This window comes from Desmodus rotundus, chromosome 7, assembly GCF_022682495.2.
Source record: "Desmodus rotundus isolate HL8 chromosome 7, HLdesRot8A.1, whole genome shotgun sequence".
NCBI classification, from domain to species: domain Eukaryota; kingdom Metazoa; phylum Chordata; class Mammalia; order Chiroptera; family Phyllostomidae; genus Desmodus; species Desmodus rotundus.
The window spans coordinates 25,643,454-25,669,949 of record NC_071393.1 but is presented as its reverse complement, the minus strand read 5'-3'; the positions used below and the strand labels follow the sequence as shown (position 1 = coordinate 25,669,949).

At 52.0% G+C, this 26,496-nt stretch overlaps 1 protein-coding gene across 1 annotated transcript; it reads right to left on the bottom strand.

Moving 5' to 3' along the window:
- ADAMTS15 (ADAM metallopeptidase with thrombospondin type 1 motif 15) lies at positions 1–26,496 on the bottom strand. Its single transcript, XM_024557502.3, has 8 exons — positions 24,787–26,496; positions 13,379–13,511; positions 12,712–12,879; positions 12,202–12,485; positions 6,674–6,851; positions 5,109–5,290; positions 4,828–5,003; positions 1–2,734 (listed from the first exon to the last, which is right to left on the bottom strand). The coding sequence occupies exons 1-8, from the start codon at positions 25,741–25,743 to the stop codon at positions 1,960–1,962; spliced, it is 2,853 nt and encodes a 950-aa protein (XP_024413270.2). The 5' UTR covers positions 25,744–26,496; the 3' UTR covers positions 1–1,959.

The following is a 26,496-nucleotide window of genomic DNA, read 5'->3' as shown; positions in this document are numbered from 1 at the left end:
TCCACACAGCCCCCACGCCACCCTCTCCTGTCTGAGGACGGGGGCACCAAGCGCAGGGCGCAGTGCTATCGTCAGGTAGTGGGGTCTGCACCCAGCGCAACGCCCTGGGCTCCTTCTAGTCCTGCAGGCCCGCCATTCACTCCTGCCCACTTGGGTCTCCCAGGGAGACTTCAGCCCACTGCCCCACTGAGGGGGCTCTGCCCACGGGCTCAGCCCAGGGTTCGACTGGGATGAGAATGCCACCCCGGGGGCCTGCCTGGCTGGCTGGTTGGTTGGTGGATTCTGACTCTTAGGGGAAACCAAATAAAAGACACTTGCCCTGACATCCCCTCACTGAAGTCCAGGACACGTTTCCTACACTCAGAAGCAGAATCTTGCAAGTGTATACTGGGGCAGCTGAACCCTCAAGAAATGCTTTCCTGGGCCAAAGAATCTTTAACCGCAAACATCTTCCCACTTGGAGCTCTAGGAAATGTCCTGGTTTCTACGCCCCTAACATGTCTCCAAGATAAGACAGGTCTGCATTGGTCCCCACTGGTGATTATCAAGGACCCCTGGGTCAGGTGACAGATTCTTGGGTCTCCTAAAACCAGCTTCCAGAGCACCTGAAGAAACAGACCCTGTCTTTGTATGTGGAGCCGCAGTGAGTGGCCAGGTTGTGGGGAGCAGAAAGCCAGGCACCCAAGCTCCTCTTTGTGTCTGGACAGCTCAGTCTACAGAGGATGACAGCCAAGGCCTGAGGAAGCACCAGGACACCACTGCCCCGGGGGAGGGACAGGGTGGGTTCCCAGAGAGCACAGCCTGAGGTAGCAAGTCGTGCACCCCGTTTTGCAACTGCAGAAACCACAGACTGGGATGCAACGTGACACGCCCAAGGCCAGACTGGGTGGAGCTGTCCAGATGAAGACCAGCATGTGGATTTCCTGCACCCAGCCCTCCTGGGCACATCCCATGCCCTCTGAGTAGGCACAGGATTGTGCCCACTTTGAAGGTTCTCTGAGATGATGCAGAGCCTAAGGCATCAGCCTGATTCATACCTGCCTCCCCTGGAGGGACAAGCCATCAGAACTGGGGCTTCCTGCTCACCATCCTAGGGCCCCAGCAACAGCAGAGCCCTCTGGATCTCCCCAGCTCCCTGCTTCAGCCCCAGAATCCACCTCCCCTTACAAGTCTCGGCATTTTTTGAATGGTCGGATCCCTCTTAAAGAAAACAACAGGCTCCCTATTGACTTCCTAGCTCTACCTGCAAAGCCTCAGAGCACACCCATGTGAAAGCCCTCCCACAAGTCTGGTGTCCTGGGTGACATGGGGAGAAGTGGTGTCTCTATAATGGGAGGCCAAGGGTAGAAGGAAGATGTGGAGCCTCAGGAGTCCCCCTATGCATCCAGCTCTTCCCAAAGAGACTGGCCCAAGTCACAGGCCTACCTCACCTCAGTCTCCCCTCGGTTCCTGCTCACCCCCAGCCCATTTTTATGGTTCAGTCCATGTCAGTCAGAAAGGGAATGTAGGCTAAAAGCACCTTGTTCAGAGATGGCTCAGAGCCCCCGGGGCCACCTGAGGGTGCCAAGCTGCTGGGCCATGGCTCTTCCAGCAGCCTACGGCCTCCCTTACGGGGGCCAAGGTCCCTGAAGTTCTGCCTGGTAGTGCCTATCCTCCAGGTCTCTTGGCAGCTGGACCCCAGCACCTTCCTGCCCAGCACCCGCACCCCTCAGCCTCTCCCGGAGACTGGGCACCAGAGGAGCCAGGTGTGAGGTAGACTGTGCGTTAGTGACTTAGCTCCCCGCCCAGGCCAGGGAGGAGGAGGGAACCGCTCGCTCCCACCCATGATCCTAGTCCCTGGATGTGGTGACATCCTGGCATGGGCCCCTGGCCACTGCCCTGTGCCCACAACTCCAGCTGGCCAGAGCACTTGGCAGCACCCATGGGTGGACAGTGAGGAGGAGAAAGGGATGGTCCTATTCAGCACGGCCTCAAGATGCAGAAGTCCAGTTCCTGGGGCTTCTGACGCAGGTTGCACTGGTCCCGGGCTAGCAGCCGCCCTCCGTGGCCCAAACACTTGAGCGGACGCCTCTTAAATCCCCTGCCACAGCTCTTAGAGCACGGCGACCAGGCCCCAAGCTCCCAGGTGGGGCAGGGGTCCCCACACGTGCGTGTATCCACCGGCCGATGGGTCGTGTTGCAGGCAGACGCTGTGCGCTGCCCGGGCGCACCACGGCAGACCACTGCCCGCTTCTGCAGGCCACCACCACAGCTCGCGGAGCACGGCCCCCAGCTGCCCGCCACCCAGCGTGCAGCAGGCCTGTCGTGCAGCTGCTCCACTTGATTGGAGAGGCTGAGGACGCTGTTGTGGAGCACGGAGGGGCCCCGGGGGTCCTTGGGATGGGAGGGCTTGTCCTCCCTAGGCTCTTTGGGCAGGTAGAAGGAATAGCGGACCCGCGGAGGCGTCATCTTCCCCACAGAGAGGACCTCCACGGTCAGGGGCTCCAGGATGGGCCGGAACGCCTGCAGGCTCTCCACCGCCATGCCCGTGCCACTATAGCGCAGCACACTGCCCTTCACCACCAGGTCCCGCTCCATGGGTGACACCACGAAGTGCCCGTTGAGCAGGTACTTGCCCTGGCTGTTCTTCAGGGCCAGGTAGTTGTCATCGCCAACAAGCCCCTTGTAGCCCCGCTGGCGGATGTCGATGCTGGAGGCGCCCGCCGGGATGGCCACCACGAAGTTGTAGCCGTGCCTGTGGTGGGAAGGGGAGGAGCATTAGACAGATGCCTGGACAGCGAGACCTCAGTCCCTCCAAAGTCATAATGAATTCCCCCGTCACAGAGCCTGGGGTGGACCAGGAGGACAGCCAAGAACACAGACTGACCGGGCTGCCCCACCACAGCCCTGGAGGGCACGGAGGCACACAGCTGCGAGGTGGAGGGGACTGTCTTCAGGCCACCTTGAACTAAACACACCTGCTGTGTCACCTCGTGATCTTTCTCTCTCCAGCACAATTACACTTTGGTAAATTCCAGCATCAGATTGAGCGCAGAAGGGTGGAGCCCGAGGGATGCCTACCACACCCTTAGCCCTTGGCCTTAGATAACTCACTTAGAGGTCCCAGCCACACACACCTCGTGGCACAGTATTAGGATGAAATGAGCTACAGCACATAAAGCGTGAAGCTTAGCACCTGGCAGACTAGGCCTGCCATGGGTATCTGTGAGGAGAGAGGAGGAGGAGGAGGAGGGAGTCGAGCTACAGTCCCAGAGTCCCAGGCTGGGGCCTCAGTGCAGAGGCACACACAGCCCTGGAGTCGGGGAACCGATCAAGCCTTGGCTGGGACTCCAACTCCCTGGTGGCTTTAAGAAAGTCGGCATCTCTGGGTCCCAGTGTCCTCATCTATACAATGAGTAGGTTAAACTAGATGACGTCAAAGGTCCCTTCCAGTTCCAAAATTCTGTGAAAGGAACACTTGTCATTTCACCAGTGAAACAAGTCTGGAGGTGTTAACCTTTCACTCTTAGCTTGCCCCTTGCCCCCTACAGTTCCCTGTGAAGGACAGCCTAGGACACCAATGGCCTGCTGTGTCCAAGTGACCAGAGAAGGTGCCCACCTAGGGGCTCAGCAGAGGGCCCTGGCTCTGGGCGGGGGAGGGCAGTTGGGGGGATGTGTAGCTGAGGCTCCTGGCCAGCCATCATCAGCACCTGGACTCCCAAATTTTCAGAGCCAACCATACCTGCCCCTCCAATGAGACCCCAGGGACTCTGCCTGGCCCAGCTGCTCCCAGACATGGGTCAGGACTTCCAAAGGAGCACACTCCTCTGGAAAATAAAAGGGAATGTACTGGACCTCAGAGAGCTCAAGCTAGGAAGCTGAAGGCTCGGGGTTGGGAATGGAAGAGGCCCAGAGACACTCGCACAGCTTGTCCCAGCACAGGCCTCCCAGGAAGGGGGATTCCTTCAGTCCCAGCCTCCCACCCTGCCTCTCTCTACAGTTAGTGCCATTCTCACCTTGACCTGGTCTCCAAGGCCAGGGCTTCAGCTCAGGGAGAGGGGCAGGCTGTCCCATTTTGCCTCCAGTACAGTTACATTTTCTTATCATTATGAACATTTAGGGAGCATTTATTATGCACCAGGTAGTATGCTAAGCGTCTTACTTGGATTAACTCCCTTAATTCTCAACAATAGCACTGCATGAACTATATTAATAACATGCTCACTTTATAAGTGAGGAAATCTATGATTCTAGAGACTGCCCAGGCCTGCTGTGGCTCAGTTGGTTGGAGCATCGTCCCATAAACCCATTTCCCAGTCAGGGCACACACCTGGGTTGCAGGGTCTGTCCCTGGATGAGGCAATGTGAGGGAGGCAACAGATCAATGTTTCTTTCTTGCATCAATGTTTCTCTCCCTCCTTCTCTCTCTCCTTTCCCCCCTCTCTCTCTAAAATTAATAAGCATGTCCTCAGGTGAGGATGTAAACAAAAGAGAGACTGTGTCACTTGCTCCAAACCACCCAGAATATTGGGAACCGAAATTTGAACCCAGGTCAGTCTTAGCCTAGGACTGTTGATGGACCCTAACAACTCTCTGCCATCTCCCAGAATAGCATCTCCTGCTGAGTGCTGTCCTCCTTGAGCATTCCTCTTTGCTGAATGAATAAATGAATGAATGAATGTCATACTCTTAGAAGAGTGTCAGTGGTCTCCACAGCAAGGGGACTGGCCAGGATCTGACATTTACTGAAACTGAACACAAACTTCCAATGCCTGGCACAATACCACTCACCCCCACCCCCTCGTCTCCCCTGCACCCTGGCCACACCCTCCAGGGCCCAGAACTCACATGGGCTTGGTGAAGAGTCCCATCACCTTCTTACAGCTCTTATTGTCTCCCCCACACACTCCACATTTGTCGAACTTCTTCTTGGAGCCCAGTTTCCCGTCACAGCCAGCCTTGATGCACTTGCCCTGGACGCAGACTGAGGTTGAGTCAGGGGTACACAGAGTACCGTCCACCACCTGTAGCACCCCCAGAGGGGGAGAAAAGGAGAGAGGGGCAGTTCAATGGGATGCTGCCCTGAAGACCTTGAACTTCCTCTGACCTCCTGAGCCAGGCTCACTCACCTTGGGTGCCAGAACGTAGAAGTAGCCGGTGCCGTTGGCGCGGCAGATGAGCTTGCACTTGTCCTGGGGAGACACCCCTGAGTACTTGGGCACCCATGCCACAGTGATGGTGAGCCGGTTGGTGCTGTGGTTGTAGCCATTGAAGGCCTCACATTGTTCCTCCCGGAAGCTCTTGCCAGAGGCTGTGGAGGGGAAAGCACGTGCAGAAAGCTAAAGGGAAGGGCTGAGGGGAGGGCAAAGTAAAGAGCCCTCCCGGTGCTCAGCCTCCCATGGCTCTAAACAGCTCCTCCCCACCCTCAGCTGAGTGATCCTGAGCATTGAAGCCACCCCATCTCAAAGGACCAAATCAGGCTGGGACCACAGGATGCAGGGCACAGATGATAAGGCATCTCCCAGGCACTGTGCCACCTTCTCCAGGAATCTGGCCTGGAAGCCAGCTTTCACAGGTATCCTAGTCCTTTGTGCAATAGAACAGGGGTCCCCTCAGGCTGTGGACTGGTATCTGTCTGATCCATGGCCTGTTAGGAACCAGGCCAAACAGGGGGAGTGAGCAGCGGGCCAGCCAGCAAAGTTTCACTCACATTACCACCTGAGCTCCGCCTCCTATGCCCCCCTGCTATAGACCCCTTCAACAGTCTACTGAAACTATTTTCAGAATGTTATTAAATATGTAAAATACATTACATAGGTTACAAAGAATACCAATTATATACACATATAATCACCAATATATTTTGAAACATGTTTGTGATATATGTGCTTCCTTGTTAACACAAATAACAAGACTCAATAATGAGTCTATAACCACTGTAATTGTGAATTAGTGACAAGTACAAATGGCATTTTGAGAAATCTGTGACAACTAAAATATAATGTGAAGTTTCCATGACTTTATTGGTGACAAAGTCACAGGTACTGCTACTACTAAATTTTGGTTAGTAAAAAAATACTGAATTTCTAGCCCTGGCTGGTGTGGCTCAGTGGATTGAGTGCAGGCCTGTGAACCAAAGGGTCTCCATTTTGATTCCCAGTCAGGGCACATGCCTGGGTTGCAAGCCAGGTCCCCAGTAGGGGGCACGCAAGAGGCAACCACACATTGATGTTTCTCTCCCTCTGTCCTTCCCTTCTCCTCTCTCTAAAAATAAATAAATAAAATCTTTTTAAAAAATACTAAATTTCTACTTGAAGGAAATTTGAAATTTTACATTAAAAAAAGGTCAGTAAAGATAGAGATGTAATTTTGTTCCCACCCAAGGTCATGGGCCCTGGACAACCCAATGAATTCCTCTTATGAACATTGGGCTTGGGAATACTTAACAAGGGGACTTCATCCCCTTGGGGCCCTTGGCCTCCCGGTCTAAGTATCTGGAAGGAAGCATCCTTGCCAAGGGAGTAGACCAAGAAGTTATCCCAAAAGGAATGTGCACCTGTGCATTCCCAGGCTCTGTCCTAAGGCACAGATTCTTGATTCAATATGTTTGTGGCCATGAATTACCCAGAGTAGGGGCTGTGACCCCCAGCCTGGCCTTCCCCAGGCACAGGCCACCGCTGCCCTCCTTCCTCACCTGAGCTGGGGCAGGGCTCCAGGTTGCAGGATCGGTATTTCACCCTCACTCCCTCGCAGTACTTGCCCCCGTTGGCCGGGGTGGGGCTGCTGCACTGCCTCCGGGCCAGCTGTACGCCCCCGCCGCAGGTGCGAGAGCACAGGCCGTAGGGCTCCCATTTGGCCCATGAGCCATCCACCTGTGAGGAAGAGTCTGTTATCCTCCTGCAGGGGTCAGGGTGCCACACCACACCCTGAGCCTGCAGAAAAGCCTCCATTGTCCCATCCCACCAGAACGAAGTCCATTTTGTGTCGCCAGGGAAAAAACAACAAGCAAATGGTCAATGTACACAAGGCCCACACAACACTTCAACCTATTAATTAGCAGATGCCAACGGCTCCCAGGAACAAATGAGGCCACTCAGAAGAGAAGCATCTTGGGCTGTGAAGTCAGGCAAGCCAAATGCTACAATTTCCTAAGTTTCAGATCCTTCATCTGCAAAAACGGGGCCCTCAGCTGTGTGGTCAGACAGAAGATACACACGATATAACATGGAAGAAAATCCCTAGCATGGTGCTTGTCATGCAAGGAGTTCCAAGTTTCTCCTTGTGAAGTGTTAGTGCCTTTACAAGTCTCTAAACCTAAGGCATGGCCAGCCCCTAGCCTTGCCAGGAAGCCACAGAGATCTGAATATTTGTATCTATAAATGTTTAATCATTCAGGCTTTTCTCCAAACCGGACTGATCTTCACCTCAGTTGGGGGCTGAATTTGAAAAAGTCTCACTATAAGCAGTTCTAATGTTTGTGCTAAGAGGCGATGGACATGAAACTATTAAGCAATCTTAAAACTCCATTTGGCTTCGGGGTGAATGATGCAGTGTTGTCTTATTTTTTAAGAGGGTGGAGAGGGGATAGAAAATTTATAGTCTTCATGATGTTTTTCTTATGATGACAGTAAAGTGAGTTTTTATCCCCCGAGCACACATCAGTTGGGCAATAAAAGGAATCAGCCCCGTAGTAGGAGCCTGGGATTAAAACGTTGTCACAGATCATCCAAAACCACTAATCCACATGGAGCTAATCAGGAGCTGGCTGCATGCAATGCAAACACTGGAGTTTATGTATGTATTCAGCCTATTTATTCTATCTGTCCTTCTGTCAGGTAGTTCTGGTTTCATTGTGTCAACATGTCTGTCTCACCCTGGAAAAGTTCGCTTTCCCTGAGCCCCGCCTTCCCCTCAATCTGGCGGCTCACCGCAGACCACCCTTCTGCTTCTCAGAGAGTCCTCAACATTTGCTCTTTCCGTCTCCTCCCCACTCAGTGCCTGGCAACGTGGGTTTCATCCCCATTGCGCCACGGAAGCTGCCCTCAGTCAGCAAGGACCTTGGAAAGACTGAAAGAGTCTGTGCCTGGGCCCAGTTGTCTCGGTTTTTCTGTAGTTCTTCACCTTGTTCCTGTGGCTTCTGAGATGATGCTGAGGGTTTTTGTTTTTGTTTTTGTTTTTGCCTGGCCTCACTTCTTCCTACCCATTCCCACAGGAAACATGCATCGTGCCCCTCCCACATGCCATTCATTCGTTCACCCACCAAGTATTTGTTCAGTTCCTAATACATGTCTGGCCCCACGTGCAGCAAATCTGTGTCCTCAGAGCAACTGCATCCCAGCAGGGCAAGGAGGACAGTGTAAATAAGTCTGTGCACATAGTGTCGTAGTGTTGGGTGGGGCTAACGGCAGGAGGTGGGGAAAGGGATGGGAAGGGCCTCAGTGAGTTGGGGTGCTCAGTATTGTAAGGGGTCACAGAGGCCTCACTACAGAGCTGACATTTCTGCAGATGCCTAAAGGATGTACGGGAAGGAGCTGTGCAGATGCTAGGGAAAGAACACCCCATGCAGAGGGGCAGATGCAAAGGCCGGGGGGAGGGAGGTCCCTGGAGTTCTCCAGGGTCACAAGAGTGAGTGAAGCAGGAGATGAAGGGAGAGTTAGGGCTCACTCATTCTCATTTTTTTAACTGATTTCTAAGAAGGAAGCCATTGGTTTTCTGTTCTACTTATTTATGCATTTATTGGTTGATTCTCGTATGTGCCCTGACCAGGGATCGAACCTACAGTCTTAGCATATTGGAACGACACTCTAGCCAACTAAGTTACCCGGTCAGGGTGGGGCTCACTCATTCTAAGAGATGAGGAGAGCCCCAGAAGGGGCATGACCTGACTTACATTTTTAAAGACTACTCTGGCTACTATGGTGGAAATAGCGTGTAAGGAGTAAGATCAGAAGCAAGCAGCTCAGTCAGGGAGCAAACACAACACCCTAAGGAAGATGTGATAGAGGCTTGGACCAGGGTCACAGCAGATGAGGTGGTGAGAAATGGTTCAATCCTGTATCTGTTTTGCAAACAGAGTGAACAGGAATCGCTGAAGTATTGGATGTGAGGTGAGAGAAAAGTGATGTTGGCACGAGCACCTGGAAGATGGAGTCACCAAAGGAGGTTTAGGGGAAATGATCGGGAGCTGGGTTTCCCAGATGTTGGGTTGACGATGTTTATTTGTTATCCACATCGAGATATCGAGATTCAGTGGGGCACTCAGGTTTGTAGATCAGGAGAGAGGTCTGTGCTGGATGTACAAGTTTGGGAGTCTTTGATGTAGAAATATAGTGATTAAAGCCAATGGTCTAGACGAATCACTAAAGAAGTTAGTGTGAACAGTGAGGAGGGCAAGGACGGAGCCTCTGAGCTCTCCCGCTCTGGGAAGACAAGAGAGCGAGGAGGAATCGGTGAAGGAGACTGGCAAGGGGCAGCCTGTCAGAGAGGAGGGAACCAAGAGACAGTGAAGACTGCTTCCCAGGGAAGAGAGTGGTCGATTTACTAGTGCTGCTGATAGGTCAGGCAATGTGAGTAGCTGATCCCTGACTTCAGCGATATGGAGGCCATTCCATGACCTTACTGAGTTACTCTGGAGGGATGGTGGGAATGAGACCCTGATTGGAATGGACTTCAGAGAAAAATGCCAACACAGGAATTGGGCAGGGCAAGTTCATACAACTCTTTCAAGGAACTCTGCCATAAAGGGAGTCAGAGCAATCAGTTGCAGTATATGGAGAGGATGTAGCATCATGAGAAGTTTTATGTAAGACAGGAAAAGTAACAGTAAGTTTGCACCCTGACAGGAATGATTTGACTCAAGAGGGGGAAATCTGATATTGCAGGAGAGAGAATTGATAGAGCGCTTTCCTGGAATGGATGAGAGGGGACTGTACGCCGTTGCAAAGCATAAAGGCTGGCCTCAGATAAGAGCGAGGACAGGTCACCCATCATCAAGGAGAAAAAGGAGAGAATATGGACATAGAAGCAGGGCAGATGGTGGATGTAGTGCTGGGAGTTGGTGGAAATTCTCATCTGATTATTTTATTGCTTCTTTTTTCTTAGTGAAATAGGGAGAAATATTCCTGGCAAAAGTAAAAATGAGGAACATTTGGTAATAGGAGAGGGGTGATGGTGTGAAATAATAGTTTAGGAGGTTGGGAGAGTGAGTGAACTAGAGAATTAACCTATGATGTGACCCCTGGGCAGCATCACAGGCCCACCCAAGTTACCAGGTCCTGAATTTAAACTGAGACCAGCGAGCACACCTGCATGTCCTTCTCCAGCCACATTCATCTACTCTGGCACAACTGAGTAGGCGAGAGAGTTGGATTCCACCAAGGTGGTGTCTCATCCAAGTGAATGGGAGCATGGGAGTCAGCAGTGTGCGTGAAGGAGCACCTTGAACAATGAGCCACGGACTCTTGGCTCAGCAAAGAGGCTGGTGAGGGCATGAGAAGAGTGAGGAACAAAGACACAATGGCCTGATCATTAGACTCTAGGTCCAGATGGGATGGAAGGGTTGTTGGAGTCCAAACACTAAAGGAACAAGCTTGGAAAATAGGGCCTTGGTGGTCTGGGTGGTGTTCTTGCAGCTGAGGTCCCTTGGGGGCTGCAGTGGTTACCAGGAGCTTTGTGTGTTTGACCTTGGCTGCTTAGGACTGTGTCCTATGTGAAGGGCTAGGTGTCAGTTGAAACAAGTTTGGTAAAGAGACTGTTCATGTAAAAGGTTGAGGGTATGGTGGATTTCGCTGCTGATGGACTGAGAATTCGAGAACGCATGTGGAAAGACTGTGCTTCTCAGATCACATTTCTTATATCCATTATCTTCTTGACCAATCTCCTTACCCTCCTGACTCATCTCGAGAGCAGGAGCCAGCCATGACTGGCCTGCACTCGGGACCTTCTAGTCTAAACACATCAGCCCAGTGGTCAAGGCAACTGCAGTCCAGGCCCAAACCACCTTCCCAAAGCTGATTCTGAGAGAGCCCTCATCCGCCCACCCCTCCAGCTTGCACACCTCCCTGACCTCTCTCCATCTCCGCTCCATCTCTCCCCACTCATCCCTCAAGGCTCTCTTCAAATCCGACCCCCCATCAAAGTTTTCTCAGACCCCTCTAGTGATCATTAATCTCTCGCCCCCTGTTCTCCCATGATACGTATTCATACTTCTGCCTTAACACGTAACGCGCACCTCTCCACCGTTCCATTTCCAGCTTCCCCACTAGCCCATGAGCCCTCTGAGCACGGCCCACTTTTATTTACTTGTCTGACCACCACTGGATCTTACACAGCTCCCTGCACACAATGGGTCGTTGCCTCATAAATGGCTAAAGTTGAGTTAAATATGTATTCTCAGAACACAGAAAAAGATTTTACATAATTCTGTACCACACCCATCTCAAGGCAATTGCTAAAGTGCTGGGATAATGCTTTTTGATTATATTGCTTCTGTGTACACAAAACCCCACGCCAAGCCCTCCTGCAGCCGGGCCGGGGGTGGAGAAGGCAGACTAGGAGGGACTTCTTATTCCTGCCTTGGAAAGTACAAATCCCTTTCCTGTCCCAACCCAGGCCCTAAAGGGTTTATTATATTCAGAGAGTATTTGGGGTTTTGGATTTGTTCTGGTTTGACTGCTATTCCTCCTTATCAGGAAAAATAAAGAGTGTTCCATTATGATTCAGCTTCAGAAAACAACCATCACAGCAGAAACTAACACTTGGTCGAGGATGTGGCAAATTACTGAGGCTGGCCCGGGGGTCCACTTCCTTGCAGTTCTGAGCCTTGTTCATCACGGGCCCACAGCTCCCTGAAAATGGCACACACTCAGAAAGAGCTGGTGAGGGAAAAAAGAAAGGAACCAGAGAAAGAGCAACTCAAACGTTCAAGTGTGTTCAGCTCTGGGTCCACAGCTCCTCCCCAGAGAGGACAAGGCGCATAGCTCAGCGCTGGGACCCCTCGCTCAGGTTGAAGGGCTTTCCTACCTGCCTAAGACCTCTCACCAAGTGTCCTCACCTACCATATCTTTTCTCTCACATCTTAGAGTCAAGAAGGTAACAGAGCCACAGACAGGGAAGTCAAGGCACAGCACAGCAATGGGGTACAGTTACTGTCACAGAGCAAATCTGGGATGAGTCCAGATCCCAGCAGAGGGCCCAGAGTCTGAACCCCTCCAGCACACTCACCCTGTACTTATTGAGGTTGTGTCTCTCCACACAGGTCCCCTTGAGGCAGAACTTGCCCTCACCGCAGCTGGTGCCATCGGCCCAGGGAAAGTGGCGCGTCTGGCACACCATCTGCCCCTTTGCCTTGCCGGTGCACCACAGTTTGGTGCAGTACTGCATGTAGGGACAGGGCTTAGAGCCCACGCCAAAGGCCAGCTCACACTGCTGGCTCAGGGTGTAGCTGGCACCCGGCAGGTCCTCAGGCAGGGCGACGGGCTTGCTGGGTTGGTCCAGGAGGCAGTCTCCTGCAGAGAGCCCAGGGCATTCATTAGGAATAAGCTAGGGAAGGTGAGGCTTGGCCAACCCAGTAGGTAAAGGGTAGGGAGAGAAGGAAGCAAGGGGCAATGGAATGGACCCACTTCAGAGCCCAGCTCTCTAGGGTCAGGCACACCTTAGGGAACAGAGCACAGGTTCAGAGAAGTGGCAAGCGCCACCAACAGCAACAGCTCAGACGTTCCCACCCTGGCTTACCATGCCCACTGTCCAGGAAGTCGGTGATGATGGCCGCGCTGCAGGCTGACCAGGGGTTGGCGCGGTCTATCTGGATAAGCGTTGGGGACATCATGTGGTTGGCTTGGAGCTTCCCGAACACCTCCTCACACACTTTCACGTTATCATGGGGCATGTTGAACACATGGCCTGGGGTGAGACAAGAAGACACATAGGGCTGTGCAGTTTTGAGGGCGTGGGTATGGCTGTGAGGAGCATCAGCTGGGAAGCTAGAGGCCCCTGTCAATGGCTTTCAGGAGGGTCATTTCTATGTAGGGGTAGATTCCTTTGCAGATGTCCCCAAGATCAGGTTCTTGTGTTCTCTGTCCCATTCATCAGACTGTGGGCTCATTGAGGACAGCAGGGTATTTAACTTATTCTCCTCTCAGCACCTAACTGATGAGACACTCTGGCTGCTTAGGACCTTGGACAGTATCACTGGCCAACTGAGCCAAGGCCATCAGAGAAAATCAGCCAAAGCCATTGCTATGGAAGACTCTGACCCTGAGAAAGGATCCCTAAGGCTTCAGGACATGAGAAAGCAAAGACAAGTCCATGTGTCTACCCATCACCTGAGCACCCAGGGAACCCCAGGAAGACCCCGGAGGGGAGCTCTCCTACCCCATCCAAGAGCCCCCTCCAGCCTTACCCAACTCATGGGCAGTGGTGAAGGCTGATGGGAGCCCATCATCCTCGATCACAGAGCAACTTCTCTTGGGGTCGCACATAGTGCCCACGTCAGCCATGCCCAGCGTGTCACAGGTGGTGGCTCCACACAGGTCCTGCCAGGGTGAGGAAAAACAGAAGCCAGCCAGAAGTTAGAGACAGTAACAGAAAGGACCTGAAGGGAAGAAAGAGCATTCCAGCTTATTCCCACTCCAAGCTTAAGCAGATGCAGCACCTTTGCAGCCAGCCCTTTTTCCCAGGGGGCTCTGAGGCTATTCATGGAATTGAGCGGGCTGAGGGAGGAGGCCTCAGGGAGAAAGCTCTGTGGCTCACTATCCTATCCAAGGCGGTCCTGTGGGAGAAAATGAGGAGGTACAAGATTAAACTACAAGGGCCATTGCTTTATATAGCGTTGGCCCTCCAGACCAGGGAATGGTGACTCCCTCGGCTGGGTGAGTCTCCGGGCATGCCTCACTGAGGCAGGCGGGGGTGGAAGGCTAGCACATTCTGCATTCGGTCAGCTCTGTGCAGCCTCAGTCATGGCTAAGTGACTGCTTTTGGACAACCATGAATTAAGCTCAGACTCTCAGCCAAACAGTCCCTGGCCAGGGACCCACCCATGCCTGAGCTCTGGCTTCCTTGGGTTGGGAGGAGGCAGCATTGAGGTGGACACAAGCCTCTACCCAAACACAGCTCAGTTGCTACAGAAGCTCGAGGGGACCGCAGGCTCGCTGGGTGCTAGGAAGAAAAAACAAATTAAATGTATTATGACCTGAGCAGGAAGGTCCTTCTTTTTTGTACTGAAATGTAACTTGCAGTAGAAGGCAGGGATTCTACCAGCAACCCGACAGGAAGCACTTCCAGGGGATGTGGAAGGGCAAAGAAATGGGGCTCCTGGAGTGGATATCTCAAAGACCTTAGTGAGCACATGGGCCAGCAATGCATCCAGATACCTGAAAAGCCCAGGGGATGGAAAGAGGATAAGACACTTGCTCACATTCTGCTCCTCCTCACATTCAAGCAGACAGCATTGAATCGGTGATGTTGGCATTCTCCTTTCTACATCTTTGCCTTGAATGTGGAGAGCAACTTATAGTTGACAAGAAACTATCACAGCTATCACCTCATTTCATCCCCATGACAACTTTAGGAGGCAGATATGTTCTATACCTATTTGTCAAAGGTGGAAACTGAGACTCACGATCATAGTCAGGGTAGTGATTTATTAAACGCTGGCACTGTACATACACCTTACATACATGATCCTACTGAATTGTCACACCACCCCATATTATCACCTTCCTCAGACAAAGAAGCTGAGGCTCAGAGAGGCTCAAGTCTGCAGCAGAAATGTGCCCTCGAGGTCTGTATAAGTGAGCAGCCAGGGCTCTTCCCAAAACACCACAGCCGATTGTCCAGCAACTCCTGAGCTAATACTCCAGAGGAGGCTCTGTGTGTGTATGTGTGTGTGTGTGTGTTCTCCCCTGGGAGCCACAGTGTTTGCAGAAACACACACAGGGCTGTTCTCAACTTCATTCTCCTTAGACCTGTGTTCATGCGCATGTATGCCCACAGGGTGGGCAGGTGCGTGCTGACGTGGGGAAAAGGTGGGCAATACAGTTCGTGGGGTCAGAGGGCATGGGAGGAAAAGCGGTCATAGTACAGAAAAATCAGCAAAATTTAATCCGAAGCCCCCTGAAGTTTACCACCTAAGCAGTCAAACGTGGCTGCCCATGGTCAGGCGATAGTCACACCTCCTAAGGAGTTAAGTTATCCTGGCCAGAGAACCTCCAGGGTGGTCAGATGGAAGCCCTAGTCAACAACCAGCAAAACGCATGTGCAGCCCTGATCCGCTGTCCTGCGCTGGCCCATGGCCCTTCTTCCACTTCTGGGAGCCCTCACATGGGGAACTTCAAATACCCTTCTCACTACAAAGTCTCCCTACCCAGAAATTCTCCTTCCCTGGAATTCTGAAACCTAGAAGACAAGCACTGTCAACACTTGGGAGGGGACGTTCACCTGACAAGCATTGTAGGGAATCTGACTGCTGAGGAACACAACTGAGTCATAGGGCCAGCTTGTGGATGCAGCTAAGGGGCCTGAGATGAGGAAGGCAGGCACAAAGGTTCATGCAAGGGCATAACTGGGGGGGGTGGGCAACAGGGCCCTCATGCCCCTGGACACTAGAGTACAGGATCCCCACTATGGTGGTAGCCTCTGACGGTCAGAGCCTGTAGGACAACCAGGCAACATTGCCCTGAGCCACCATGTGCACTCACTGTGGGCCTCATGGAGCGAGAGGGCACAGGAGAGAGAAGCCCAGATTCTGGTCCTGGTCTGATCACTAAGTAGCTGTGGGACTTTGGGCAAGTCCTTTCTCTCCCCAGGGCCTGTTTCCAACTCTAGGGAAGGGTCCATTCTCACCTAGAACCAAGACTATACCAAGACCTTAAGCTTCTTCTCCCTCCCCAGTCCCAGGGCGCTCAGCCCCGTCTGGCCTTCTGGGCTATAAAAGGAACACAGAGGATGATATGCCTTCCGAGTGGAAAAACCCTGAGGATGATCTTGTCCATGGACCCATGTTGTGTAGAATGAAACACACTCACAGAAAGTGAAGGTCACCCAGGTGGGAGTTTCGAGTCCTACCCTCCGCTGCCCATCAGAAATGACTAGAGCAGATGGGGAGCTCAGACCGGGGTCCAGGCCGCCCCTGGAACTACTGCAATTGGGAGGTCCTTAAAGCCAAAGCCTCCTTCCTCTCAGGAAGGTGGATGCTCTGTGGAGCAAAGACTTGCAGCTGCAGGCTGTTCCTGGCCAGGAGCAACCTGTTCTTTCCATTAAGAAATCCCAGTTTCTCTGGATCAAACAAGAGGAACAAGGAAAGAACCGGCAAATTTCTTGAGGGTCAGGGTATAGCTGAGAGCAACTGTCCTACAGTAAGCAGTTTCTTCATTGCAGAAAAATGCGGCTGTTTGGGGTCAGAGACTCTGCCTGTCCCTCTTCCCCCTTCAGACTCACTGGGCCACAGTGCTGTGAAGGCCTGCAGGCCGTGTGTAGGCCCAGCGGGGGCTCCTTCGTGGCACTAAGTGTCTCCACCCTTCTGGAGTGAACTCAGATGCACTCAGACTGCCTTAACCTCTTCAGCTCAGGCTCCTGTGTCCGTAAGTGGAAACCGTTCTGGCTCTCTTGGCCTCTCTTGGAGAATGTACACACTTCCCAGCGCAGACCCTACCTGCCTCACTATTTCTGATAATTTGTCATTTCTCCTGTGGCTGCAGCTGCTGTTCCAGATGACCCAAGTATCATCTTGGCCAAGAACTAATCCTCTTGGATAATTCTTTTTTAACTGTCCCTTTTTATAAAATATTTTAAGATTGGAGTGCCCTGGTCCAGTAGCTCAGTTGGTTGGAGCATCTCCCCATACACCAAAAGGTTGACGGTTCAAATCCCCAGTAGGAATGCATACAGGAGGCAACAGATTGATGTTTCTCTCTCACATCTCTCTCCCTCTCCCTCTCTCTCTCTCTCTCTCAAATCAAATATATCCTCAGGTGAGGATAAATAAATAAATAGGAAACATTAAAAGACTGGAGCCATGATTTGAAAATAAGTAAGTAAGAACAACACCTTGCTGTGGCCAGGCCCATTTTACCAAGGTTGCTCCCTACCCGCCCACCACTGCCAGCAGCTCTCTTCTCTGCAGACCGCCTGCCCGACTCTTCCCACTGCTGTGTGCTGAGATGCTCGATATTTTCCAACAGGAAGGAGAGGCCCACAAACATCAATTGCACTAATTTTTTTTAATGTGGCAGAAGGTACACGTGTTCTCATGTAGCTGACTGCCTGCTGACATTGAACTCCTGGCATGCGATCCAAGGCCCATGTTCATGGCCACGTCACGGCATCCAGTATCATACTCACAGAACTTCAGAGCCATCCTGTCCCTCTGCAGGTGTGGAAACAGAGGCTCAGTGAACTCAGATTGATCACCCAAGGCCACAGGCTACTGAGTTCAGAACGGGGTTGGGAATCCATGCTTTTGGACACGAGGCCAGTAGCAGTCCTTGTCCAAATAGCACCACTCTGGTCAGGATGTCATAATTACTGGCAAGAACTGCCTGGCCTAGTACTGGTACTGCCCCTTTAACTCGTTTCCCCTCTGAGTCTCTGTCATGCATCACTGTATTTTCTCATCCAACCCAAAATCCACTTGTTTATGATCCCCAAGGACCTTTGCTAGAAGAAAAAAAAAATCTAGCGATTCAGTGCTGGGCAACATGACTAAGGATGCCCCGCAATTTCTCTAAGCAGATTTGGTTTCACTGGAATATAAACCCCTCAATATGTAGAAATGATATTATAGCAAGAGGAGAAGGTAATCAAAACACAAGAATTACCTCAGTGAGGAAGAAGAGGAGCCAAAGCTTGCAGGAAGACCAAACATTCTCCAGCAATCATCCGTTCACAAGGGGGTGGACACCAAATATAATGAGACTAGTTTACATTCCCTGAGTCGCTACTGTGTCAGACCCTGTTCTAACAGTTTTACCTGTAGTAGCTCCTTGAATCCTCACAACAGTTTTGGGAGGATGATGCCATTAGAAGGTCCCACTTTAGCCCTGACCGGTGTGGCTCAGTGGATTGGGCATCATCCCACAAACCAAAGGGTCACCAGTTTGATTCCCAGTTGGGGCACATGCCTCGGTTGCAGGCCAGGTCCCCCATTGCGGGGTGTGCAAGAGGCAACCAATAGTTGTCTCTCTCTCACATAGGTGTTTCTTCCCCTCTCTTTGTCCCTCCCTTCCTCTCTAAAAATAAATACATAAAATCTTTGAAGAAGAAGAAGAAGGTCCCATTTTACAGGTAAGACCCAGAGAAGATAAGTAACTAGACCAGGATAAAACAGTGAGCCCGGGGTTAGGCAAGGAAGTTGAGGGGCTGAGGGAGGGTTGAAATCCAGGCAGTACAGCGTCAAAACTGAGCAATTCCGGGAATCCAGAGTGTTTTTGGTGCACATGCACCCCAAGAATGAATGCGCTGGAGAATCTCAAGAGGGCAAGATTGTCTGCCCCATACCCCAAGGCTGCAGAACGCAGGCTGATCTCTGAGTGGGGAGGGGTCAGTGGGAGGAGAACAGCTGGATTGAGTGCCTGGAGCTCTTAGACCATGGTCCGCACTTCCTCCTGCATGAGTGAGTCCCTGGCTCCAGCCCCACACCTGCATTGACACCCTGACCCCATCCCTGCTGTGTACCCAGCCTGCTGGCTCCTCGCTGGGGCCCCTCCTTTTTCCAGGGAAAACCCTGTGGCAAAGAGCCAAGATGTAATGCCAGAGGAACCTAAAACTCCCTCTCCCAGCCCTGCAGCCTGACAGCCGAAATCAACGCTGGATTAATGATCCCCGGCCAGAGTGGTGAGCTACCTAAGCACCCATAGCTACCTGCAGACCTTTCACCATGTCAGCGCCTTCCTTCCGTGAACTCGCACTTAGCAACGGCGTTGTGCAGGGGCCACTGGAGGGCTACGAAGACGTGACATGGTCCTGCCTTAAAGGAGTTTACAGGTCAGCAGGATCGGCAAATGCTGGAGTCCACAATTTCCCCATAAAAGCAGGAATGTCATCAGACAAGTGTTAAGTAAACTTGCAAGAGCAATGAATGGGACAGAATGCTTTAAATCAGGCCTATCCCAGCTGTAAAGTCTGGCAAAGACCTGTAGGTAATCATTCAACAACAAACATTTACAGCCTCCCCACACCCGTCCATGGTGGAGACGGTCCAGACGCCATCCCCAGTGGATGCCAGAAACCGTGGATAGCACCAAACTCTAGATATACTCTTTTTTCCTATCCATACATAGCCATGATAAAGTTTAATTTGTAACTTAGGCACAGTAAGAGATTAATAATAAAGTTGAGCAATTATAACAATATGCTGTAATAAAAGTTATGTGAATGTGGTCTCTCTCTCTCAAAATATCTTACTGTCCTGTACGCACCTCTTCACTTAAAGGAAGCACTTTACAAGTTTCTCGTTGGCTACAGAATTCCAGCATCACGGCCCCTGCACCTTGGAGCATGATGAAGTAAAACAAGGGTGACTCGAATACAAGCACTGCAGTGTTGCAACAATCAACCAAGTAACCCAGAGGGCTGCTAAGTGGCCAGCAGTGTGCAATTCCAAATGTATGAATTGCTTATTTCTGGAAGTTTCCATCTAATACTTTCAGATCACAGTTGAGACAGGTAACTGAAACTGTGGATAAGGGGGACTGCTGCCCTCGGCGACTACTGAGGTCGTGATGAGAACAGCTGCCATTAACTGGGTACCCATTCTGGAAGACTAGGTAGCTCATCCTCGGAACAGCCAGTGAGTCAGGGACCAACATTGTCATCATTATCCTCAGTCTATGGACCAAATGGCCGATTCATTGAATGCTTATTTATAAAAGAGCAAGTGTCAGGATTCAAACTCCCCTCTGCCTGACTCCAAGTGCATTATTCTTCCCATCGTGCCAAGCAACCGAAGCCAGGTGTCAAGGCGAGGAGAGGGTAAGTGCCAAGAGTGATACAACTGCAGAGAGGTTCGAAGGAAGAAGAGCAAAACCTAAGGAGGGACAAACTTCATTTGTGTTCCTGACCAAAGCAGTGTTTAAAAAAAAAAAAAAAAAAAGAACAAATAGATCCCAGTGCACATTACCACTGGCTGGCTTACTTGGCGTCAGTAAGAAAAGGAGGGAGAAGAGAAATCACCAGGGACTCGAGAGCAATTCTCTCTCACGCCTTCCTCTCTTCCTCCTCACCCTTTCCCCTCCCAAAAGGAGCGGCGTTGTGTTTCCATATAGTGATACTTACAAACTATTACAAACCAAATCTACAGATGCCCCTCTCTGTTAACATCTTCCAAAGCTTGACTTGGAAAAGGATCCTGACAAAACTGGGATTCTTTTTATCGTATTGGAAGATATGTGTAAAATACATATTATCATTTTGTTTTTTAACATTTTTTATCTGAACACTAAATTTCACTGCCATATATCTCCCCTCCCCAAGATCTAGAAGTACTCAAGGCGCAACCAAGAAAATAAGCACCAAGCCTGGGCTCGTGAAAGGCTTCGGAAAGGGGAGAAGATGAATGAAGAAGATAGAAGAGAAAGATGACAGAGAGCCTCGGTCATCCCAAAAGAGCATGAGGACAGCGTAGAAGAAAAGGGGGGCAGGAGAAGAGGACGAGGGAATGGGATGAAGCGGGACCAGGCACAACAGCAAAGTAGAGTAAATGAAGGATGAAGCAGGCAGAAAACCCACAAATCACAAAGCCTGAAGAAACAAAGGCAGTCCAAAAGAGGCAATGTCACAACTAGCAGAACGGATGGTTGAATGGAGGAGAGGTCACCTACAAGGTGGACAAGCTTCCTTCCCCATCACCACCAGCTGCCAACCCCAGTGCTGTTCTGGAGACCTGTCGCTCTGCGCATTTCCCAAGCTCTAGTGTGAGAAGAATGACCCCCGCCCCCGACTCGACTTCCAGCAGACGAGGGTCCAAGCCTCCCTCCCCTGGGACACTTAATACATCATGTTGTAATGAGCTGTTTCCTTGTTGGGCTCCCTGACAGGCAGTGAATTCCTGGAAGCCAGAGGCCCCATCTTACTACTATCTGTATCTCCACAGCCCAGGGTCATTACTGGAAGTAACAGATGCTCAATAAGTATTGAAAGAATGTACAAGTAAATGAATGAAAACGAGTCTATCACAAAGTTACCCCAACAGCAGAGGCATTGGACCTGAAGGGAGAAGAGAGTCTCGGCATGAAATATCTGGCTCCCGCTGGCCAATGCAACAAGAAGCCTCAGAAACTTTTCTCCTCGTAGAAATGAATGTCCACCCAGAAAGCCTGGCTCAATTTCTGCACAAGCCTGGTTCCCATCCTGTGCTGACCTCACCCTGCTGTTATGAGGCTGAAAGCTGATCGCTTTGTAAAATCAGATGTGCGCTCTTTCTCCAGGAACGTGAACTTTCTCTGAATCTCTAAGTAAACTCCTCCAATTGTCAAAATACTTGTCGTATGATCAATTTTTTCTCCTCTGTGCACAGGATACTCCCCGGGTCTTGTCTTCCCAATGTTTTCATTTCAACACCCCACACCCCTCCTTCTGCCTGCCAAGAGGACAGCAGCATCTCCCCGTGGCCTGGCCCGGACTTGTTTTCATGCACAGCAGCCCTGACTGTTGGTCAAAGCGGGGGCTCCAGTGCCTGCAGGTCACGTCACTCTCACCGCTCTCCTGTCGGGTACCCCTACCGCCGTGAGCCCGACCCTTTCCTAACCGCTTTCTCTCTGTGGAAACCACACTAGAGTCTGATCAGTTAGAAAGAGTTACTGCCCTGGCCGGGTGGCTCAGTAGCTTGGAGCATCATCCCATGCACCAAAAAGGTCGCGGGTTCAATTCCCCATCAGGGCACATATCTAGGTTGGGGTTCAATCCCCTGTCGGAATGCATATGAAAGGCAACCGATGCACGTTTCGCTCTCACATCTCTCTCTCTCCCCCTTCCTCTCTCTCTAAAATCAATAAATGTATCCTCAGATGAGGATTTAAAAATAGTTTAAAAATTTTTAAAGAGTCACTAGCCATTTTTCAGATCTCTGCAAGAATCAAAAAAGTAGGTGACTCTAAAGGTGCCCATCAGCCTTGGTTAGTGTGACTCAGTGGATTGAGTGCCAGCCTGTGAACCAAAGGGTCACCGGTTCAATTCCCAGTCAGGGCACATGCCTGGGTTGCAAGCCAGGACCCCAATAGGGGGCACACAAAAGGCAACCACACATTGATATTTTTCTACCTCTCTTTCTCCCTTCCTTCCTCTCTCTCTAAAAATAAATAAACTATTAAAAAAAAATAAAGGTGCCCATCATTTCCAGATGCCTTATAAACAAAAGGTGATTTACAAAATAAACACGCTTCTAAAAACTTCTTATCCAAAGAAACTATATATACATAGTATATACATATAGTCACATTTTAGTCTGCAATGCATCGATTACACCAACATTATGAGCCAGATTTAAGCAGAGGAGCTCATACATCTGACTGGAAAGATTACTACTGACCCTTACGAAGTAACACAAAAGTCCCTCTTGTGTTGGAGCGCAGCAAGAGACTCCTCCAGGTTCCCGGAGACCACATCTGCCTTAGTCTAGAAAGCACAGCTGTGCACGCATGTTCTCATCGCATACTGTACCTTCCCGGGGGAGCTCAGGAATGAGCAATTCCTAAGACTCTGAGAATGCAGCAGGCTCTGAAGTCTCTGCTGGCAACGAGGTGACGGAGCGATGTTTACTCTAAAGTGGAAAGCACATACGTGCAGGATGGACCTGCCAACACAGCCTTCCCACTTTCTGGCTTTGCCCGCTAGATGCCTAAGAGAAAGACAGCTTCTAAAAGTCCCATCTTGCACTTCATTGCTTCTGACCTAAGCGGTCATACATCTTGTACCCATTATGCATGGTCAACATAGCCCCCTGGGGGTCTCGCACACACCACTGACAAACAGAAGCTGCCGTGCTGTTTGATGGCTTCTTCTTCAAAAGGCAGGTCCTTCTGATGGCATGGCTCATGCTTGCAGTAGGAGTCCTCCTCCAAGGGCTGGTTCCAAAAGTCAGCCTAGCCACTAGGCAGCAGAGACTGAGGTCTGGTACTTCAGAGCCAGCGAGTGACTTCCACAGGGGCATCCCAGGTAGCAGATGAACAACAGCTGCTTTGCCCATTAAGATATCCTGTTCTCAGCCTTTGCTTTCTTCCCCCAGCAATCTGACTGCCGAGTTGGCCTGTGAGCGGAGGTCAAAGCCACCTCCTCTTTAGTTTCCCTGTGACTCAGGCAGTGTTCGTCGGGGCTGGGCAGTGGCAGCTCTATAGAACTCCACTGGAAGAATGAGAGCAAGGAAACAGACTCAGGCCAAAGACCTCCCTAGAGAAACCAGGTGGTGGGAGGAGAAGGCTGGGAAAGGAGGAAGTTCAACTCCAGGAAGGGACTAGCTGTGCCAAATGGGTTAGTGTGGAAGACTCCAGCTCCAGCCCCAAGTGCGCCAGTCCAGCTTCGAGGGGCCACTTGGAAACCATGGAGATTCAGAGCCCCACAGGTAACCGTGGATTTTGTGCCATCCCCAGAGTACTGTGGTTAAAATAACAAAATAAGAGCATGGCACGGATTCAAGTCGCAACCCCCAAAATCAGAGGAAGCAGGTCATGTGACTGCCCCATTTCCTCCCAGTCTCCTATATCTAAGAAATTTCAAGAATCCAAAAACTTCACAGTACCCAATCACTCCAACATCTACCAATCTAAACTTTCACAGATCCAGAGCAAAAGGCAGAGCTGCTTTTCTGACCTGCTTTCTAATCTCAATATTCAGTGTCTTTCCAACCTTGTAGCTAGAGCCTCTAGATGCCATTTGCCGAGCTCACACCACTTCCATACTGCCAGGGGCAGACGCTGGAGCGCTGCGGTCAAGGGCGGTCACAGGAGGTTGCAGTGATTCAGGTCCTGAGCAACCCTACCCGCTCCGTTCATTGCATACCTCAGGGCAAACAGGTCACTCTCCGCCAACAAGGGCATGGGAAAGTTGAGAGAGATCTTCCCAGCTCAGCTCCAGGTGAAACTCCAGGCTCCAAACAGGCGGCCTACCTACAGTGCCTGTTCTGGATGCGCTGGCAGCCCCTCAAATAGAAGAGGCCCAGCACAGAAGGGTATAGGAGAGGCAGCAATAACAGAGGGAATGACCCCAGGACTTGAGTCTACCCTTTCACAGCAACCTACAGAATAATCCAAATGATTCCCTTCCTCCCAGTCCAGCTTTTCCAGGCCCAGAGCAGAGAGGTTAACTGAACATGTTACCTATGAGAAATGTAGCCAGGAGCTTAATTGGGCCGTTTGGATTACCTTCCAGTTCTACAAGCAGGGGGTGGGAATCTGAGTGTCTGAAACGACTTAGACGCCCCCAACAGAAAGGGGTGAACCTTCCCCGCCCTCTCCAACGCCATCCTCAGAGCGCCTCCTATCTGCCTTGGAGTCGAACTGTAACTCCTGGGCGGCAACTTCCTGGGTTCCGGCCCCTTGGCGCCAGATCTACTAGGCGCTGATTGGCCACGCCAGGCCAACACCTTCTGAAGGAGCAGGCGCTCCTCCGATCGCCCACGTGCATCCAGACGCACGTGAGCGAGAGCTCTGCTGAGCACAGGAGCCGGCTTTCCCTGGAAGATCCAAAGTGGATGTTGGAAGACATCAACGAAATTTAAACCCCCGGGGCACTGCGCAGCACAAAGGGCATTTGGAGAGCTAAGGACAGTGATCCTGAGAAAATGAAGCTATCTGGGTCCAGAGAGGTGACAGATCCACTTACCTGCCTGGTGAAAAGGATGGCAGTGTCCCAGTACTCAGCGTGCTTGTCACTCACTTTGTTCAGTTTCTTCTGCCAGGCACAGAAGTTGCGCAGCGTCAAGGCCGCGTTGCTGGTGATCTTGGGCCCTGAGTCGCGGTCTCCGAGTAGCAGCACCTTGACTACGACGATGCTGATGGGGTTAAGAATGCTGGGATGGCGGTAGAGTCGCGCCGCAGTGGCCAGTAGCGTCAGGAGATAATGCTCCAAGTCCACGCCATGGAACTTGACCATTGACTCGTCCGCCACCACCAGTGTCTCCACGTACCGCGGGATGGACACGAAGCGCTTGGCGCGCCCAGACCTGCGCCTGTTGCGACTCTCCCCTAAGCCAGTCTGCCGGGGCTTATAAGGGTCCAGAGCCCTCAGAATGGCAGGGTTCCAGCCTGAAGCCACCCCGCAGCGAGAGGTGGGATCTCCTGCAGGCCCGCCAGGGGCGCCTCGGCGCTGGAGGAGGTGTGCGCCCTGGCTGTTGCGCTGCCCGGCGGACGCGCTGGCGTTGGGCAGCGGGCTAATGACATACTCGGCGCCTCGGTAACCGAAGGCTCCGCGTAGCCCCCCGCACAGGCTCACAGCAGCGAACGAATCCGGCTCGGCGTTCACGTCCCCAGAGTAAAAGCAACGTCGCAGGTCTGGGGAGCTCCCGGTGAACCCCTGGAGGGGAACACCCAGATGCTCAGTGGCGAAGGCGGGCGCCAGGAACTGAGCATCTGGTGTCAGGTGTAGGTAAAAGTCCTCCTGAAACGCTGTAATCTGATAAATTAGCCCCTGATCCCCGGGGTCCTCGGGACCCTGTCGGTAGTATTGGCGGCCGTTGATGTCCGGGTCCAATCGGATGGGCACCACCACCTCCCGCTCTGGCTCTGAGCCTCCAACGGGTCCCCCGGCGAGAGCCAGAGTTAGGATGCCCAGCAGAAGCATGGCGCCGTGCAGCGCACAACCGTGCTATCCGAGCAGCCGCCGGCACGGTCTCTGTGCAGCCCGCGCACCGGAACCACCAACGCTCCAGCAGCCAGCAGCTCCCAGAAAGGAGAGCAAAGCGAGGACGCCTCCTCCCTGAACGGTGAGCGTGCGCCAGTCAGCCCGCGCCTCCTACCTGTGCCTTCCCAAGCAAAGCGCGCCCCGGGAACCTAAGTGCAATCGCTGTCAAGTGTAAGGACGAGGATCTGCAGCCGAGAACTAGAGGGAGGTGCCGGACTTCTGCTCCGAACCGCAGCCACTCGTAGCGCCACAAACCGGGCGCTGAGCGAGCCTATTAAAGGCCCCCTTCTCTTTGGACTGCCCAGTCAGCGCCCCTCCCTCTCTCGTCTCCCAGCCTCCCAAAGCTTGCAGCTGGGAGCCTCCAGGGGCCACCGGAGAACTCGGTCCCGCCTCCGGAGCCGAGAGCCACTTGGCGGGGAGGGAGTGGCGTTGAGCTGAGGCAGGAGGCGTGGGCTGGCCAGAGAAACCGGCGCTGGAATCTCGGGTCTCGTTTTTTGCCCTCAAGTTATGTCCTATTGCCCTACACACCGGTTACTTCTGCCCCAGCGGACCTCTGTCGGTCCACTCCCTGGGCCTTAGCCTTTAACTCAAGGCAGGTCTAGTGAGGAGTTGGGAATGAAGACCCACCACTGACCCTCTCTACCAGCCCCTCCTGCTGCAGCGTTCCTGCTCTTTCTTCATTGCTATGTCCCC